Here is a 19316-nt window from a genome sequence, read left to right on the forward strand (position 1 = left end):
TTCAAGGTTTTTTGAAGACTTTGCAGGTTTTTTCACTGAAATATAACTAAAATGGCCTCAAAATTAAAGAAACCTTCTCTCCCCAAATTTCAAGTTTTTCCCCAGATTTAACAAGTCCTCTGACATCAAACCTCAGTTACGAGTCCTCTGGCATCAAACCTCAATTTTTGGTGAAGAATGCAAGTTGAGAGGTGAAGGTTTTTATACCGATAGCTCAATCACTTAGAGTACCTGGCTTATCTACATGCGCATCAAACCGCAATTTTTGGTGAACAATGCAAGGTGAGAGGCAAAGGTTTCTATACCGATAGCTCAATCACATACAGCACGTTTCTATACCGATAGCTCAATCACATAGAGTACGAGGCTTATCTGGAGGGTCGTAAAATTTCTCTTTTGAGTAGGAGCTCTGAATGTGTAGTAGGATCATCCTTTTATCCTTAGGGTCCATGACAGACCAAATAACAATGCTCTTAAGATCACATGATGTCACGTGTGACAAAATGTACATGGTGAATCTTGGCTGTAATCTTGTTCGAATGTTCTGCTATCATTCATTGATTCTCTTCGAGTTGGAAAAAGAGATTAGATCTAAGATTCATAGCTCTTTAATCAGAAGCATCAGTTGTTGTTTTTTGCCATTTAATCCGAAGCATCAGTAGTTTGTTTTTTGCTTCTGATGTTCATATCAGTTGTTGTTTTTGCTATCGAAATTGAAAACCATATCACTGGTGTTCATTATCAGTTGTTGTTTTTTGCTTCTGGATGGTTGATTCTTACAAGATTGGACGGTTGTTCCTTCCCTAAAATTAGCGAAAGATTTTCCACCCAGTTGTAGGGCCCCGACCCATTTTCAAAATCTCTGGCGATATCGCTCGAAAATCTTGAGAAAGTGTCATCTTTCCGCCTTTTGCAGTACAGACCTGACTCCTGATGCTGATAGAAAAAGCTGGAAAATCAGAGGGGATTGGGAAGAAAGTGTGGAACTCTGAAGGGAGCCGGTAAATCTTGGTGGATCTGAGTAGAAAAAGCGGGGAAGATTGGGAAAGAAAGTCTGGGAATGCGGCTAAATCCAATTTAAGAATCGGTAAATCTCGGTGAATCTGAGGCATCCTGCAGGAGGAAAAAGTTGAGCAAGGCAGGATCCCATGTTTAGAGAGAGCAAGAGCAGCGAAAATCGTTTGTCCGCAGTAAGCCAGGCAGGCACGACGGGCATGCCGGGAGGAAGGAGATGGTGTGGGGTCTGAAGCAGGCCAACTTTTGTTTGCAAAAATTGTGCGCTGTTGGGGCATCAGGGGAGGTGGGGAAGGAAGGGAGTGGCGATGGGAAGGTGCAGGAGGAGAGGAGAGAGGACATGGAGGTGGGTGGAGCACAGGAAAAGGGCTGCTGTGTAGCTTCTTCGTAGCGAGTGAGTGAGTGGTGGAGGATGATATAAATGGCATGGCACGATATCTCCGCACACACTCCTCTCGCGAGCTCTCTCTGTCTCTCTCTGTTGCTGTCTTGAAATCGATGTTTTTGCTTTGAAATCGACATCGATCACTGTTGCGATTTTTCATAGCGAGAACAGGGATCTCCATCGCCGAAAGTAGGGCGGGCGATTCTTCGGATTTGGATGATCGACGACGACGAAGAAGAAGAAGCCGAAGAAGACGAGGACGACGACCAAGAGGAGCGCCCCTGCCCTGCCTTCTCCCCAAGCCTCAGTCCATGACCTTGGTTGCACCCTCGTAGCTCCGTCTCTCTTCCTTTCCGACATGAACGCCTCGCTGGAGGAAATGAATCTGCTGCGCCAGGGCCGCGGCCACCACCCCCTGGTGGTGGTGCCGAATACCATGGCGGCAGACCGAGAGATGAGCGAGGAAATCGACCTCGAAATGGGTCCCGGCGACGACGAGCCGAGCTTCGCTCACTCTGCGCAGGCCTTGGTGGGAGTGCATCACGATCATGCAGACGATTCGGATGAGCAGAAGCAGCTCCTGATGGCGGGGCATCCGGACGAGATGGGGAAGCTCGGGCAGCAACCGAGGAAGAAGAAGAAGGTCGTCAAGAAGTGGAGGGATGAATGGGCTGATACGTACAAATGGGCGTTTGTGGCTGTTCACGAAGGTACCCATCGGATTTTCTGTTCTGTTTGCAAGGATTTCGGCAGAAAGCACCGGAGAAATCCTTACGGCAACGAAGGGAGCCGGAACATGCAGATGAGCGCTTTGGAAGAGCATAACAATTCGTTACTGCACAAAGAGGCCCTGCGATTGCAGTTGGCGTCCAAAGATAAGGGCCTCTCTTGCGTTGAAAGGCCCGTGTACATCAAAGGTGAGCGTCAAGGTATCAAATTTCTACCCTCTTGAGCCCTCCGCAAACATGGATCATCCTCTCCTCCGACCGGTTCTCACTGTCCGATGTTGAGTTTCAATCATATCCATTCCATCTGCGGTAATTAAGAACATTTTCAATCTGCTGCGGTGCTTTTACTCATCCACTGTTTCTTTTCAGCATGAATTCGTAGACTAGCTTAGCTCTCTACTGCAACATGAAACTCAGTATCAACTTCCAACTTAGTACAACCAGTGAGGATCAAACTTAGTATACCTAGATTAGCTCTCTACATGAAACTCAGTATAAATAGTGCAAACGTGAGGATCACGCCTTTCATTCTTGAATGCTAGACTTGGTTATGGCACAGTCTGCCCTACACGAGCGTGGATGTGTTCTAGAACTTATGAAGATATATATTTATTTACACTAGAATCATGATCCACTGCAAGCAGGGAATTATAACACGCCATCATCAATGGGTTGGTTATAATTAGACGCTAATAAATCGAGGCAGGAAATCATTTCAAGTCAGATTTGAGTCAGACATTCCTTCAAATAGATCCTTTGCTCTTCCATGCTGGCCTTTGGGCATCCGTCGATCAGTGTCAGAGGATTAATCGAAAGTAAACGTGATTGGATGTAGTTGTCATAACTCAGAACTTTACTGAATTAACACTGTTGTCCGTCTGTTTGAGCTCATGCTACTTATTGTCTCACTTGCGTTTTGCTTTATTGAAGTTAAGTCTTTGGATTTTGTTAGAACAGCCATTGACCATCTTTGGAATGAAATGAGGTAAGTTAATGCATGTGTAGGTCATGGAGAGTGGTGCTTGTCAAGATGATTGGCTTGCAATGACTCACTTGGATGATTGGCTTGCAAGGACTCACTTGGATCTTGCTTGAAACATGTAGGGTTTAAGTGGTGGGAGGGCTTGAGCTAGACTTGACTCATGTTTGTTTGTAAACAGGAGGCAGAAACATGTTTTCTGTCCTCTGTGTTGGATTAAGTCGGGGTCTTTTCTGCTATGAAGTGTCAAGTGAAGCTCTTAGCGAGGGAGGAAACTTCCATAAGTGTTCTTCCTTCTTACAAAGAAGATAGCATGCTTCCCTTTAGAAAAGTAGATAAAGGACATCAGTGTTTTTTCATTTTTTGTTTTGGCTTTGCTGCTGACACACTCCCTGATTTCACGTAAGTTCGGGCGGGGATAGATTCAAACTTTCATCTGCCAGGGACTTAAAAAGTAATTTTAATTCTGATGTGAACATTGTTTCTGCCATCTTAAACTACTACTTAAACTCTGGAATCCATTCTCTAAATAGATGTTTTCTGCTGTTGGCTTTGGCACGGGGCACCTGTGGATTGTATCAAACAGCACTCTTATCTAAAAGTGCAGAGTCGATTGTTGAGGCGGTGATGCGAAGAGATCCCCATGAAGTTGAGTACGTACAAGCTGTCCAGGAGGTCGTCCATTCTTTAGAACCAGTGCTTTCCAAACATCCTCAGTAAGTTCATTTTGTTTCATAGTTACAAGGGGAATGAGCGTTAACATAAGCATCCTCAAGAAAATGGGAATGGGAAATCCTCTTTTTCAAGACCTAACAGCACAATGGAGGGGTCAAATTTTGACAATTTGGGATATTGTTTGAGAACAAATTTGGGAATGCATGCTATGTCCCCAAAGGCCTTTGGAATTGATTTGGGCTATATCGCAAAAGGGTTTGAGAGGTACGCGCTTTCATTCAAGCTAAAAGGCATAGGTGAATTGATCATAGAATCTGTGGCAGGTATGTTCAAGTGCTGGAGCGGTTTTTGGAACCTGAACGAGTAATCATGTTCAGAGTGCCCTGGGTTGATGACAAAGGAGAGGCTCACATCAACCGAGGTTTTCGTGTGCAATTTAACCAATCTCTGGGTCCGTACCGGGGTGGCATCCGCTTTCACCCTAACGTTTATCTAGGGGTGATGAAATTCTTAGGTTTTGAGCAGGTCAGAAATCTGTAGATCTCAAAATGTTTCAAAATTTTATGAATGTGTATCCTGAGCAGTCACGATTCTTTGGGTGTCTTGCTTTGCATTATACATGAGAATTTCAACCTCTTTTTTCTTCCAATGTCAACTTCGTCATATTTGCTTGTTTCAATTTCTTGCAACTTGACACTTTGTAGTATGTACAATGCCTAGGTTTCCTTCTTTCTTAGCTTTTTTGGAAGAGTCGATATGATATTTAAATATGTAAAATAACTTTGTGATATATATTGTCAATATGTTTCCATACCTTCAAGATGTGGCAGGCAACGTGTCCCTCTGTGTTAGATTATGAGTTAGTGTGGTGTGAACATACCCTCGGGGCACTGTTAAGACATTTTTCCCTAGAGGATATAGTCCTCATTTCGGTCACTCTTTGTAACACAATTCTTGTATTCTCAATATATCGGTGTTCTCCTCTAGCATCCCCAACATTTTTTTCCATCCTCATGCTCACATATGTGTGTGTTACAAGTATGCATGCATGCATCTTGACAATATAATGTTCTCTGAACATTCTAGTTTCAAATACCAGAAAGCGTATTTGGGACCCAATTTTTTTTCAAGTTTCTTGTTTTGATTGGTAACTAGGGTATTAGTGTAGTCAGTCCTGTAATTTGACACTACAGTTTGTGCTTTGGTTTTGTTATATTGAGTTTTTTTTGCAGTGGTTGCATTCCTACTAGGGTCGTGCTTAGATGAGATTTGTATGCCACAATTGCATTTACTAAACTGGAGGTGTCTTTGATATCTTGTGTTCCAGACATTAAAAAATGCTCTTGCAGCATTTGGGTTAGGTGGTGCTGGAGGTGGGAGTGATTTTGATCCGAAAGGCAAAACTGAAAATGAGGTTGGTTTTGAACTTTTGTGGATGATTATGTCATCATTTTGTAGACATTATGCAGATGTGTGCTCCTCTTCTTTTGTAATGTGTAGTGTTGCCTAGATGCAAGTATGGCTTTGATGAGGTGAGTTATTGTTGAGTTTATTGAAAATTGATTTACACAGGTGATGCGGTTTTGTCAAAGCTTCATGGAAGAGCTATATCCATACCTTGGACCTTCAAAGGTTTTTAAACTATATTCTGGCCATCTAATATGCCATTTCATTATGGGGTTTGTGCTATCTTTTTGTGTGCTGTAGCAGAATTGTGCTGATAATATTCTTTTCATTGCCTCTAGGACTATCCTTCTGAGGATATTGGAGTTGGTCATAGGGAGATCGGATATCTATTTGGTCAATACCGGCGTCTTAGTGGTCGCTATGAGGTATTTAATACGTCTTGAAATAAGGTTGATCTAACATGCATATGGTTTTGTATCGTTGGCTTGGTTTTGATTGTAGTTCATTAAATCCTATTCTCTGCTACAGCCTTGCAGTCTTATTCTCTTTGGCTTTTCGTATAGCAAACCTTTATGTTTTCAATGAAAAGGTCAATGTCACACCTTCGGGCCTCTTCTAATTTGTATATTGTTACCACAGATATGACCGGCATGCAACTCCCCTCCTAGCTGCAAAGCCCCAAAATTATCTCTTAAGCTCGGGAGGCAAGTGGCATCCAGAATATCTTTTGTGGCAGACCCCTACTGACACGACCCAGCACTCTTGAGAAAGCAACAACCGTAGAATAATGATGAGGGATGCAGGCATGCTCACCACCCAACCATGACATCCAGGACTATGATGTCCCCTCTGAGCCACAGGCTGAGCTGCTGGCACTCTGGCAGATCTCCCAACTAGATCCCTACCAGCCTGGTGTCCCATACCACCAAGTGGCCCCTCAAGGGCCCTGGATATATTGCTGGGTCTTGGGCTATGCTAGAAAGCAGGTGCGCATCTGCAATGTGATCTGGGATCCAGACCAGCAAGGAAGAGCTAAACTTGCTCTGACTTGCATGACTGAAAACTGAACCTTTGAGAATCCGGACCTGCAACAAGCACAAAGAAACAACCATAGGACAACGATGATGGATGCAGGCATGCTCACCACCCAACCATGACATCCAGGACTAGGGTGCCCCTTCCGAGCCACATGCTGAGCTGTTGGCACTCTGGCACATCTCCCAACTAGATCCCTATCAGCGTGGCGTCCCATACCACCAGGGGGCGCCTTAAGGGCCCTGGATCTACTGCTGGGTCTTGGGCTACGCTAGAAAGCTGGTACGTGTCCGCAACACGATCCAGGACCAGCAAGGAAGAGCTAAACTTGCTGCTTGCATGACTGAAAACTGAACCTCTGGGCTGGCTTGAGCCCAGTGCTGCTAAAAATAACAGAAACCCTAACTGGTCCTTGCCCTTGCAACTCAACCCGAGAATCGCATGCCTAGCCCTAAGCCTCCCTAGGCTTCTTGACCTAGTCTTGTGTGCCTAAAGCACATGTCAGATACGGTCCATGCACATGATACCTACCTTAGCCTGATTGAATTGTTATTGAATGATCAACCTCATAGCCTAGGCTCCAAGCCACTACCAAGATATGTAATTAAGACACTTTGTCTTATGATAAGACATTTAAGACACATGTCTTACCTTAAGACACCTTTAGACATTCTTGTCTTTTTTTTTTTTGGGTGGGTGGAGTGTAATAACAAACTTTGACTTTGCCTTAACCATGCTATCATTGATGTAGGATGAATCTTGAGAGATTTGACTGTGGCCCTCTAGCTCTTGTTAAGTTGTTTAACTGGATTTTTGAATATCAAGATTCAATTGTTAGTTTAAATGTGAGTCATGACTTGCAAGCTCGAGTCGTGGCTCTTAACTTGCAAGCTCTTTTGAGGCGGGAGTCTTGACTTTAACTTTTAAGTCTTAGAGTGACGAGTCTTGACTCTTAACAACATTGTACAAGTGCATTGTTACTTCTTGCATTGTGAAAGTGTAGCTTATTGTACTTCTAGAATCTCGCAGCTTGCTAGGCTAGCAAGTTGTACACTTACATATATTAAATATATATTTATTAGTATAACCACAATGACATGTCTTATCTTTAAGATTTTGGCACTCGTGTGTGAAGCGTGTCGTGTGTTAACGTGTCTTACAACCATGTATGCCACACCCACACCTCCCCCCCCCCCCCCTTTCCACCTTCGTCCTTTTCTTTCCCCTTTTCTTAAAACACACACACAGAGCACCCCCTCGGACGTATTTCTATGACCTGAGCCCTAGGTTAAACTTTGTAGAAAAATAATAGAGAAGACTTGTGCAGGAAACAGTTCACACTATGAAACACATGAACACAGATCCTACACATGCACTTCCTGCACGCGGTAGGGCTAAGCAAATGCGGCTGAACATGAGCTCAAGGTTTCTCTCTCCTTACTGTTGCTCACACAAACAGAATCTACTGGTCGCCATGCCGTTTCTTTAGTAAGGTCTAAAGATGTGGGTAAAGTCCAGTGCAGCACAGAGCAATTACAGCCGCAAGCAGGGACGATTCAATGCCAAGCACATAGCACATAGCACCTATCTGCAATGATGAAAGACATGGACAATGAGCCAATGATAGACGGCAGACACCACCAACTGAAGCAATGGCGCACACCATTCCATCACTCAGTTGGAGTAGAAATGATGCCATTGCTACTGTTGAAACAGTTCTACAGATTTTTAGCTCAGGAAGACATCATTGAGAGCATGTCTTCATCTAAACAACAGTCTTGAGAATCACAGAGTGGCAGAGCGAACCTTCAGAGTCCTAGAATTGGCAGATTGGATTGTGTATGGCATTTGCTTATTGCATTGTTGCTACGTGAAGCATCGTGCACAAGCAGAAGTCCAAGCCTGCTTGACAAATGTGCAAAGAGCGCCTAAATGTGGCAATTTGCAGCTTGATCCATGTGAAGTGTGAGTGCTCTACAAAACCTGTGTGAAGTAGTAGTGCCAGAAAAGGACTCGATTGAGAGCCACCCAAAAGAAGCAGCACTAGCAGAAGCACGAAGGAATACTAGCAGCAAAGCTACACAAGCAAATAAGCAATGTGCAAACACTAAAGCAATAAAGAGTATCCAAGCAACTAGCAGCCAAGTAAGCAGAGAGAAAATGTACCAGATGTGCAGCAACAAAGCAGTAAAGTAGCAGCGTGGAACAATTCACAGGAGAGAAGCAAAGCGAAGAAGCAAATAGTAGCAAGAGCATCGAGCCACACGACATAATGCAAGCGACTCGAGCTTTGCCTTAAACCAGTTGTTGGCAGAGAAAACTGCGGAAGTAGAGAGGTCTTTGCAAACGTAGGAGAGCATGTTCTAAGGTTGTACCTGGTGGAGAGGAGACCGTTTTTGATGTAGACAGGAGTTGCACTATTTATCCCATTCATTCCAGAAGACAGAATGCCCTTTACCAAGAAATCACAAGAAGGCCATCGAAGGCTATTGGAAGTAGTACTCTCTAATGACAGAAATTGTAGAAGTTTTGGACTGATTTTGCAACATGAATATCTTTCAATCCTTGCAGATTTGCTGTCTGAGCTAAACTGAGAAATTGTAGATCTCGGAACGAGCTACAACTTTGCTTTTGGAAGCAAACCAGTCTTATAATGCGTACAAAACAGCCAGAAGTTGCTGTTGTTACAACCAGGAGAAAGTACTTTGAAATGCAGTTTTGTCACTCAACCAGGGAGCAATTGCACTGCCAACTCTAGACACTGTCGGATATTCAGCCTGTTTTCTGCTACCATTTTCTGGAGTATTTTTGCTGCAAGTAGTCACCTGTTTCAGGGCATTTGGACCAGCTAAAAATCCGGTCTAATTCCGCCTCAATTATTGGTGGAGTTTTGCAAACCTTGGTCGACTTGCAGCATCAAGTTCGTTGCCTTTTCTGGTTTAGAAGGATTGGAGTGCAATTCCTGCACAGTTTGCTGTGAGATATCTCTGTAGGACCTGAATTCTATTTTCCCTCTGTTGTAGCACATTTGCCCCTTGCAAGCTTGGGACGTTTGCGTGCATTTGGCCCTCGTGCCTGCTTGAAAGCAATGGCAAGAAATGATATTTTGGGGATTGGTCTGATGCATATTTTCCCTCCAAAAGTTAGCTGCTTGGCTCTTGGCAACTTAAGGGAATTCTTCATGTGACCAGCCTAGCTGCATGCACAGTTTTCTGCTTGTCCTAGGCTAAGAGAACTTTGGTGGTGATTGCTAGAGGGGATCTATGGCAGCACCCTTGAATCCCCCAGCCGTTAAGGTTCTCCTCTCTCCGGATGATAAACAACAAGTGAAGCAGGCAGTGCAGTCACTCCAAGATAGGGTGGTCGTGGGCAGGGTAGTTGGCCTCACACCCACGAGGAGACAAGTGTGTGACTAGATTCAGGCAAGCTTGGCTCTAGAAGGGGACCACATCTAGGAGGTCACCATCTATGGGAGAGGTGTCTTCTTCCTCCAGATGAGCTCCCCCGTCACCACATTGGCATTTGTGGAGTAGAGTCCCATTCTCCTTGGTACCCACTTGGTATAACACTTCCCTTGGTACCATGGTTTTTATTTTTTACGGTGGAGGGCATGGACTTGACCTATCATGTCCCTTGTTTTCCAGTGACGCTTCAATTTCTAGGTCTCCCACGGGAGTATAGAGCCATCCTTCCCTCCATCAGTCAGGCCTTTGGTACCGCACTGGAGTGTCCTCCGGCTCAAGATGGTCGTAGAGGACCCGACGTCTCTTCCGGAGGTGATTCTCCTTGAGACTCTTAGGTTGAATTCTCCGATCGAGGCTAGAAAGTATTTTACCAGAACAATGTCTACGTTGTAGGCAGATGAGCCACCTAGCCATAGACTGCACTAGAGGTCAAAGTCAGGATTGGGCCCCTCCTCCCCTTCAGCAGGACAAGCTCTTCTTTAAATTGGAAAAATGACAGAAGAAACTCTTCCATTTCATTGGGAGAGTCGTTGAACCATTTGCTTTAAAAATATTAATTATTTTCTGGTGCAAGTGACAAGAACATTTTAAGTCAAATCCATACACAAGAATTTCTACATCCAACAAATTAAGCATGTCCACACCTCGACGAATTCCACTTTTTTTTCATCTTTTCCATTTTAAAAGCATTTATGGATCATACTTTTCCTGGAGCATACGTTTTCTTTTTGAAAGCATCTCTGGATCATTCTTTTGCTCTATTTTAGCTTGATTTGAAAGCTATGATTATTGAGCTGCACACATGATGGGTCATAGATTGGTGGCCCTTGGGTCAAGCCATCACAGGTGAACTCACCAACACAGGCGAGAGTAGGTGGTGCCGTGGTTGGTGAGCAGGCGAGTACATCATTGCCTAACTTGCCGAGTGTGGCGAGTGAACAGCAGCAGCTAAGGCGGTGAGGGAGTCTCACGTGAATAGGACCCAGCGGCCCTACTGGCAACAACAAGAGTCCTAGGAGAAAAGATGGAAAAGAAGAAAAAGGAAACCGAGCCAATGGGCCATGAAGAGCCGTACACAGCGTGCCAACCACAGGAGGAGAGCGCATGCAGCCTCCCACTCCTAAGAGAAGCGGACAAGAGCCCCCAAAGCAGGCGGCCCATCTTCCCCGGAGGGTGTGGCATCTGTCCCTCCAGTAGCCCTTCCACTGTTGGAGAGGAGAAGGGCCATAGTTCCCAAGCACCCATGCATTAGCGAGCCTCCTTCTCATCAGCATTGGTCATCATCCTCCTTCCCCCTCCCTTCAGATCCCTCCCCAATAAGACACAGTCGGGTGCAATTCAATGGGGTTTTTTTGGCAAGCTCTGACTCGTTTACAGGGTGAAGGGAAGCATTGTTACTGCCCGTGTGATCTGATGAGTGTGTTCGTGAGATGATAGCAAAGGAGACGGGATTGGTTGCATTTGCGTGAAGATTTCCGAGAGTTTCACGCTTGGATTGTGAGATTAGGCGACTCACTTTACTATTTGTTTCCAATCTTCAGCGGTCGTTTGAGGAGAATGTGGGGAGGAAAGCATGGGCTGTTGTTGCAAGCCCGTGTGATTCTTGCTGTATACGACTCATGCACAGATCCATAATTGGTTGCGCAGAGAAGATCACGTGTTAGCTGGCTGTAGCGAACATGGTGATCGTTGGTGATCATGTGAAGAGGCGCACTATGGCTGACAGTGGGTAGTTTTTTCGCGGTTGCAAGAAGTACCGAGTGCGAGAGCACTGTTGGGTAGCTTTGTTTTATTCACAAGCTGCCCTGAGAACGTTGACAGTAAGGGAATCTGTGGCGACAGCAAGTAGAGACAGTTGGTAATCTAAAAGAAGGCGGATAGTAGCTGGCTATGCACTTGGAAGGGGTGGTTTCCGTGATGATTACATGCAACCGACTGGGAACTTAATGAGAAATTTATCTGCGAAATCCAGCCCTAGTATTTGTATGTGGCGAGTGTTTCCAATGAGACTCCTTTGAATGAGAAATCCATCTGTTTGTTCGGAGTCCCAATTACCATTACCTTTGTCGTCAATATGTTGACCTGCATACCTAGTATTTACAGAAGTCACTCAAGACATCCAAGTGTGCTTGCATGTCCCTCTTTTCTTGCAAAGAAAACCACGTTTCAGTTTTCGGTTCATATTGTGAGTTGCTCTTCAGGTCCTTCAAATAGCAAGTTATTTGAGCGGATTATGGACTACTGTCCCTATTTTCATTTGAGATCCATGATGTGAATCCTCCTTGTAGACAGCACCCCTTATTCATGATATAAGGTTCTTTTTTCCTTTTTTTGGGGGGGGGGGGGGATCTGTAACAGATTTGAACTGATAGATAAGAATGTGAAGAGGAATGTAAGAAAATCCTGATACAGTAACTCCAGCCTGTTTGTTATTGCAGGGTATGCTTATCATGTGCATAGTCTTGTTATTTTATTGAATTCTAAATTTAAAGACGGTTTTTAATCTTAAAATTTGACAATAAATCTAGATCAATAAAGTTGTGTGCGAATCATTACCACATCAATGATGGGAAAAATGATTTTTAAAAAATGAGCCCTTCTTTGAGTTGATGTGTGAGAGGTTACTGTTAAAATCAACACGAAGTCCAACTTTAAACTGTGGCTTAAGGTAGTTTCTCTTTCAGTAGAGAATGCCTGGAGTTGTCTTGAAACTAAGGGTTGGATACTTGTATTATTTGGCAGGGCGTTTTTTCAGGTCCAAAAAATTACTGGTCAGGCTCCAGTTTACGTACTGAAGCGACAGGATATGGCTTGGTAGATTCTGGTTCCTTGGACAATCCTTTTGTTGAGTTTTGGAATTTGTGTAGTTTTATTGCAATTTTTTATATACATCGCATGGAATCAAAATCGTTCTCTGAACTGGTTGTTGGGAATTTGCAGGTGCACTTTGCTAAAATTATGCTGGCAGACTTTAACAAGGATCTGAGAGGCCTGAGGTCTATCATCTCTCTGACACCAAATCCTGAAGTGGAATGAAGAGCTGTAACTCCCACGTAGGTAGAGTAGGTAGAAGTCTTTATTTGAGTGGCGGAGGCTTTAAGTTTGACAGATTTAGGTACCCATGGAACCGGAGGGAGGAGATCCTTAGCTTTAATTTTCTCTCCTGGTGTTAATAAAAATGTTATTTGCACACACTTTCAGGTGTGTTGTTAGTGGATCTGGAAAGGTTGCTTTGCATGTTGTGGAAAAGCTCATTGCTGTGGGATCTATACCAGTGACCATTTCAGGTGAGTCTTTAAATGCTCAGATAGATGCAGGAGTCTAGAAGGTGCATCAAGATGAGTTGAGCTCATAAGCTTACTGGATGCTTCGTTTTTTACCATGCATGCATGTGTGTCTGCACGGGCGCATGCACACATGCATTTGTGAATGATGCTTGTTATCTGTTTCTCAGGTGCCATTTTGATGAAGAGCCTAAGGGGCCTGGAGTTTAATTTGAGTTTCATATGCTTTTGCTTCTGGCAGATACTAGAGGATATCTATATGATGAGGAAGGCTTTGATGATGTGAAATTGCGTTATATTAGGCAAATGAAAATGCAACAGACAAGCTTAAGGTCAAGCTTTCAAATTTGATTTTTTAAATTGTATTTAATGACACCATATTTGTCAATTGCAATTATATTTTCTCAGTGGTTTTTTTGTCCTATGTTTCATAAAGTTCTATTTACTGGCAGAGAGTATGTAAAAACTTATCCTCGGGCTAAATACTGTGATGAAGCCAAACCATGGGCTGAAAGGTGTGAGGTGGCTTTCCCTTGTGCATCACAGAACGAGCTTAATCATTCTGATGCCATAGCACTGGTAACTGCAGGATGTCGGTTTCTAGTAGAAGGCAAGTACAAAGGATAGCATCGAAGTAACAGTTTCATCTGGGCAAAGGTTTTGTGAGTTTCTTAGTTTATCTTTAATGATCAACCTCTGTTCTTCAATGCAGGTTCAATTATGCCATGCACATCTGAGGCAGTTGATGTTCTCAGGAAATCAGGTGTTTTTGTGGCACCAAGTAAAGCTGCCAGTGCTGGAGGGGTAAGTTTTATCTGAATTTTAATCACATATTTTGGAGTGCCTTCTCCTATGGCTAACTTCTCTATGTGAATTAGGTAGCCGTTGCAGCTCTCGAGGCAACACACAGTCTAAATGAAATACAAATGCAGTTCTCCATGGAAGAGTTTGACACTCGATTGCAGGTATACGTTTGTGTTATGCTATTCTAATTGCATATGTCCTGTTTTTTTAAGTGCTAAATTCTTTTGGTAAGGTTGTCGAGGTTTATCCTATGATTTTCAGGTGTCCAAGATTTGTTGTGCTTTTTATTGCTGCATTACTATATTTGAGAAAGTTTTTGAAGTGCCTGCCGCTGGGATAAAGGCATTTTGCTTATATTTCTTTGCAGCTGCCATTTGCATGCTCTACGGACTTCAAATGTTTAGTAAAGAGGGGCTAGTTTGGCTGCTTGACTGTTAGTTCTTTTTGGAACAGCACATTGCTTTTCCCACTTTCTTGCACAATGTGGTCCAAGAAATGTAGAATCTAGAGAAGATGGTTATGATTGGATACAAATGTTACTGGATTTGGAAGAAAATATGCATCTCATCACTGGAAAAAGTTGATGGCCACAATTCTCTTTAAAGTAATAGTTTGTTTTGATGGCAGGAATTTATGAGGGAGATCTATCAAAAGTGTATCAAAGCAGGATACGAGTATGGTATCCTAAGAACAAATTCAGAGTATGTGGCTGCTACTGGCAATCACAGTTACCTCTTTCTTAAAGATTCGTGCTCTCTTTTGAGGGGTTCTTACCTAAAAATTTTCCACGTCTTGACCTGTTCAGTCTTTGCCTTATCCCAAATCATATTTCAATTTTTTTTTTGCCACTTGAATTGGAATAAAGTGGGACTCTTTTGTAGATATCTCTCTGTCGCAACCTCCTTTGAAAGTTCTTTCTATATGCAAAACCATTGCTTCAGGCTTGCGCTTTCAGATGTTACTGTGGAAAATATAGTATTTTGAATCCCAGTTTGTGGTTCGAACAGCTTAAACATGGTTGTGTTTGTGGATGTCTTTGTTCCAGTGTGGACTAAGTTGAAATAGCTTGTTTTACTTTGTTTGGTTCAAATAGCTTCTTTTAATTGGCTTATTCATGTTATCTATCTAGTCCAATCTTAGTCTTTTGAACCCTGGCTGACTTCCCACCTTTCTGGGCAGGGCCTTAGTGCATGGTGCAAACATTGCTGGGTTTTTACAGGTTGCTCAGGCAATGCTTGAACAAGGTGTTGTGTGATGAATGCAAAATATGAGGAAGCATGAAGCACGTACAGGGTACTGAAAGATGTCTTCTACAGTCTAGAGTCCAGTGTTGTCACTATGCAGCTGCTTTCAAGATGCCATTGCGGGTGATTCACAATGTCAATCAAAGAAAGACCCTACTCAACTGGGCAATCCAAACTTATATTTATTCTTGCTACATGTCCCTTTCAGACTCTGGTTTTGGCAACCACTGTATACCAAAGAAATTGTAGTTTTGTCCCTTTGTAAGGGGGCCACTTGCACATGTATAGTTTACTTCTCAGTTATTGTCTCTTCACAAAGGTGAATTGTGTTAAGAGTTGTAGATTACACATTGTTAGACATCATGAACATGGGTATGTACGAAGGAAGGACATTTGTTCAATATTGTCAAAGGGCATTTTTTATTGGAGTTTCCTGGAGCTTTCCAGAGTCTCATCTGTAATAATTATAGAGCTATTGACTCTTATTCAGAGAAAATGGATTTGCCTGATATAATCATGATATGTGAAATTACCTCAATTTGGCTGTCTATTCTCGTATTCCATGGAGTCTTTCTGTGAACCTTGTGATTAAACTCCCAGTGTTGGAGAGTTGTGCTGCATCAGATTCTTCGTAGTACATGATGGGGCAATATTAACACAAGCATTTGGATGGAGCATTAAGGTATAGGTGGAGTATTGGAACTGCTTTTTAGCCCTGTATGAACTGTCATCCACCAAAATCTGCAGGAGCATACTCTGTCTACTGGATGCAAAGCCCAGTCCCTCACAGCCCGAATTGAGCAACTTTCTGATGGAGCTTTAGTGCAATTTTGTTCGTCATCTGTTGTATTTTCTGTACATTAAGGCACTTGCCAGCTTGACTCTACCCTCTTGTTGCATTCTTGTACTGTGTTTTCAGGGAGGCCTGGGCTTATCATTCTCTAGTTGGATGTATGTGCGACGCAGCTCATCTTGCCTTGTCATTTGGGCACTGGTGAAATGTGAATGGCAACCCAGTTATTGTGCCCTTTGTACTGGGTTTCTGATGTTTAAATTTGTATTATGTAATGATCGTGTGTGTGTCTCTATGTTTGTTGAATATTGGGTGCATAGGTGTGCAGGCTGTGCATGGTGCACAAAGCAGGTATTGCTTTGTATCCTAAGGGGAGATGCATGCCCACAGTGGTATCCAAGAGAGGAATGGGGTGTGCTGCAATGAAACGTCAATAAATTAATAGAGAAGCAATTTGGTGTGGTGGGAGAAAGTGCAGGTTTTGTACTGGATGGACAACCCCACCTTTGGATGACCCTTGCATTGCTGATTTCAGCACTAAACAAGTAGCTAGGTTCATGCAAATTATAAAGCTCGTCCCCCATCCAGCATCAATCAGTGTCAATTAGGTAGCTGCCAACGTCTCAATTTATAAAATTTTGAAAGTGCTCCCAAACCATTTGTATCTACCTATTGTCTTTGAATAATTTTTTCCCAGGAAGAGTCTCTGACTCACTCATTGGAGAAAAGGCCAAGGTCGTCATTGCATGGTAAGCAAGTAAGCAAGCTTGTAATTGCAAAGGAAGAAGCAAAGTTATGGTCAGTTAAGGTGCCCTAATGATACAATAAAATTTTGATGTTTATCTATGTAGGAGCCGGAGCCTAGATCGTGTAGTGAGGAGCCCAATAATTGAAAGGTCCCACTAGCAAATCCACCAAGTGGATGTCAATATTGAACAAGTTTGTACTTCCTTTTTAAAAAAGGGGGTCTCCAAGGTGAAGATTTACTGGGATGAGGCTCGGAATGTGATGGGTACAAAAACCAAGGATATGGATGGAGGTCATCTCTTTTCAGAAGGTCAATATAATTCTTCCTATAGGCATGCTCTCTTTATTGGGCAAGGCATGTTGCACAAGTAAAATGGTGCATTGTAGGTCTCTCAATGAACAACTTTAATCTTCGAGGTCCTTCTGATGGTGTTACAGAAGTTTCTTGTGAGAAGGGGAGGCTCCTTCTCAACAATCTGCTGCTTATCCTTGTCAACCCGTTTGTCTTTTTTATATGCTTGCCTTTGCCTTTACCATCATGTCTGGGCTTGAACTGCCTTTATCATCATCTCTGGGCTGTTCAAGCTCAACTTCTTGCTGTCCATCTTCTTCTGTAAAATCAAGAGTTACTGGCAGCTGCTTTTGATGTTGTTTTCCAGGCTGGGAGTAAAAAACATCCTTGCTGCTTCTCAGTTTTTAAAACTGCATTTCATACAGCCTGTATCCTCTGCATAACCAACAAAGGTGGAGTATATGCAAGAGAACCAAATATCTTGAAATGCTTGACTGTTGGCTTCCCGACGTAAAAGTCTCCTCAGGTGTCATGTTTGAGACTAGTGCTCTGTTCAAATACACGGCTGTATTACAACAGTAACTAAAGTACATTTTAATTTTGAGCATAGCTCTCCTGCATTCCAACATAGTCCTGTTTTTTTTAATTTCTTCCACACCCTTTTGATGAGGGTTATATGCAATTGTATACTGTCTCTGTATGCCACACTGTCCGCAATAATCAATAGATGCTGCAGTTTTTTACTCTGCACCACTGTTACACCTCAAAAGGCCTGACCTCTATATCAACAGGACTGAGATACCACCTTGAATTTATCAGTCACATGTGGTAGCAGTAAACCATCCGTGTTCGGTGTCATGATTTAAGGCTCACTAGCCATGAATCAAGACTATAAGAAACTGTGAATTCACCTCATTAAAAAGAAGGAAAACGGGGATATAATATGTCCCTCAGAGACCATGCAGCAAGTAATGTCATGGCATACCTGAAATAGTTTTCATCCTTATAAGTGGTCCATGAGATTCATCACCTGCATAACCCCTGGCTCTGCCAGCCTCTATCTCTACCTCTACCTCTACCTGTATGAGTGCCTTTACCCCCCTTTAAGAGCACTAAAAAGCCCAATGACCTGGCTTACCACAATCAAAGCATGGCTTGTGTTTTGCTTTACACCACTTTTCTGTGATCACAGAGCCCCATCTTCGTTGCCCTTTTCAAGGTTAGTATTCGACTTCTTCTTCCTACGTCCTTTCTGACCAATTAAATCTTCAAACTGAGGGAGTTGTTCCCCTGCTGCCAGACGTGACGCATCTATTGTAACATTCAGCCCATTTTAAATTATATGTACCAAGTCTGCATGTTCCAATTCTCATAGTTGTGTAAGTTTATTTTGAATCTTCTAGCTTAGAGCTATAATCGCTGTTTCACTCTACCTCATGGTATAAATCGTATTTTTCAAGGCTGAAATTCTAGTAGTATTCTTTGTTGCATAAAGGTCCTCTTGCCAAACCTTCAAGCCCCTGAAGCAATTGTACAATTCGCATTCTGTGAAACAATGTGCCTTTGGCCCTTTTTCCATTATCCTCTATCCCCTCATATATCAAATGCAAGAAGATAGTTTTTGACCAACATCTTCCCATGTGATGTAATTGGAAGCTGCTTGGTAAGACCTATAGTCTGATCTATCACAGATGATATATTTGATACCATTTGAGCAATGCTTGATGAATTTGCACTTACGTCCCCAAACAAGAGTACAAACCTTGTCATACCTCAAAGGGGCAATGTCACATTGAGATTCAAATGCAATTTATTGCGAAAGAGCAAAAGCTCCAAATTTTGGCATTAATTTTACAAATGCATAATGTTCGAATTTTACAATTTCATGCACCCTTAAAATTGCATTTTACTATCATCTATAAAACCGTCTAGAATGTAGATAATTGTGATACATAGCAATACTTTCTATTTTTGCGTGGCATGCAACTTGAGTTAACCAAATTTGGTGATTTCAATTGTTTTTTGCGCAATTTTTTGCATAGCAATACATTATCCACATATTTAAGCGTGTAAATGCATCCACAACAATCCCAATTGTTCACATTTCATGTGCGAATTGTAAGTTGCATTTTCTATGCAGAATTCTATAGTCTCCTCACGAGCAAAATTTATGCAAAAATTGATGCAATTGCGACGTTGATTGCTAGAATTTGCAGATTTGAGCAAGAAACTGTCTTCAAATTCTGACGTGTGTCCTACAGCTTGCTCCCGGTCGTGAGTCCTCCCTCCCCTCACCCTCACCCTTTTAGCCCTTTAGCTTTTCTACCTCCTTCTCAACTCGCTCCCTCCCTCATCCCCTCCAGGACTTGCTCAACCGGTTGCTTCATTTCGAATTCTTCGTTCCAGGTTTCAGCTGCTCATTTGCGATTCTCTCCAGAAGCAAGCTGCACCAAATGCGATTTGTT

The 19316-nt window shown here is 42.8% G+C and overlaps 1 protein-coding gene across 7 annotated transcripts; it reads left to right on the top strand.

Annotated features, from left to right (window-relative positions):
* The first annotated feature begins 842 nt into the window (after window positions 1-842).
* Window positions 843-15557, top strand: LOC147890163 (Amino acid dehydrogenase family protein). Of its 7 annotated transcripts, none has more exons than XM_087390429.1 (15): window positions 848-2316; window positions 3693-3822; window positions 4105-4306; window positions 5109-5195; window positions 5354-5413; window positions 5527-5613; window positions 12430-12501; window positions 12628-12683; window positions 12889-12974; window positions 13213-13303; window positions 13424-13581; window positions 13684-13775; window positions 13850-13936; window positions 14403-14476; window positions 14955-15557. In XM_087390429.1, the coding sequence occupies exons 1-15, from the start codon at window positions 1758-1760 to the stop codon at window positions 15028-15030; spliced, it is 1917 nt and encodes a 638-aa protein (XP_087246555.1). In that variant the 5' UTR covers window positions 848-1757; the 3' UTR covers window positions 15031-15557. The 7 variants fall into 7 exon arrangements, with proteins under 7 accessions (XP_087246552.1, XP_087246553.1, XP_087246550.1 ...); XM_087390428.1 differs by having other exon boundaries at window positions 870-2328; XM_087390430.1 differs by having other exon boundaries at window positions 1919-2109; window positions 2202-2328; window positions 12430-12683.
* The last annotated feature ends 3759 nt before the right edge of the window (window positions 15558-19316 follow it).

The sequence above is a fragment of the Dipteris shenzhenensis genome, chromosome 19 (assembly GCF_047967505.1).
Source record: "Dipteris shenzhenensis isolate YYH24624 ecotype China chromosome 19, Dip_SZ_1.0, whole genome shotgun sequence".
In the NCBI taxonomy this organism is placed as follows: domain Eukaryota; kingdom Viridiplantae; phylum Streptophyta; class Polypodiopsida; order Gleicheniales; family Dipteridaceae; genus Dipteris; species Dipteris shenzhenensis.

Excerpts from the sequence above, each read along its gene's own strand:
- LOC147890163 (XM_087390424.1), top strand. The coding sequence starts at position 1,758 with ATGAACGCCTCGCTGGAGGAAATGAATCTGCTGCGCCAGGGCCGCGGC. Across the intron at positions 5,414-5,526 it reads CATACCTTGGACCTTCAAAG|GACTATCCTTCTGAGGATAT; the intron begins GTTTTTAAACTA and ends CATTGCCTCTAG. Across the intron at positions 13,582-13,683 it reads ATGTCGGTTTCTAGTAGAAG|GTTCAATTATGCCATGCACA; the intron begins GCAAGTACAAAG and ends TCTTCAATGCAG.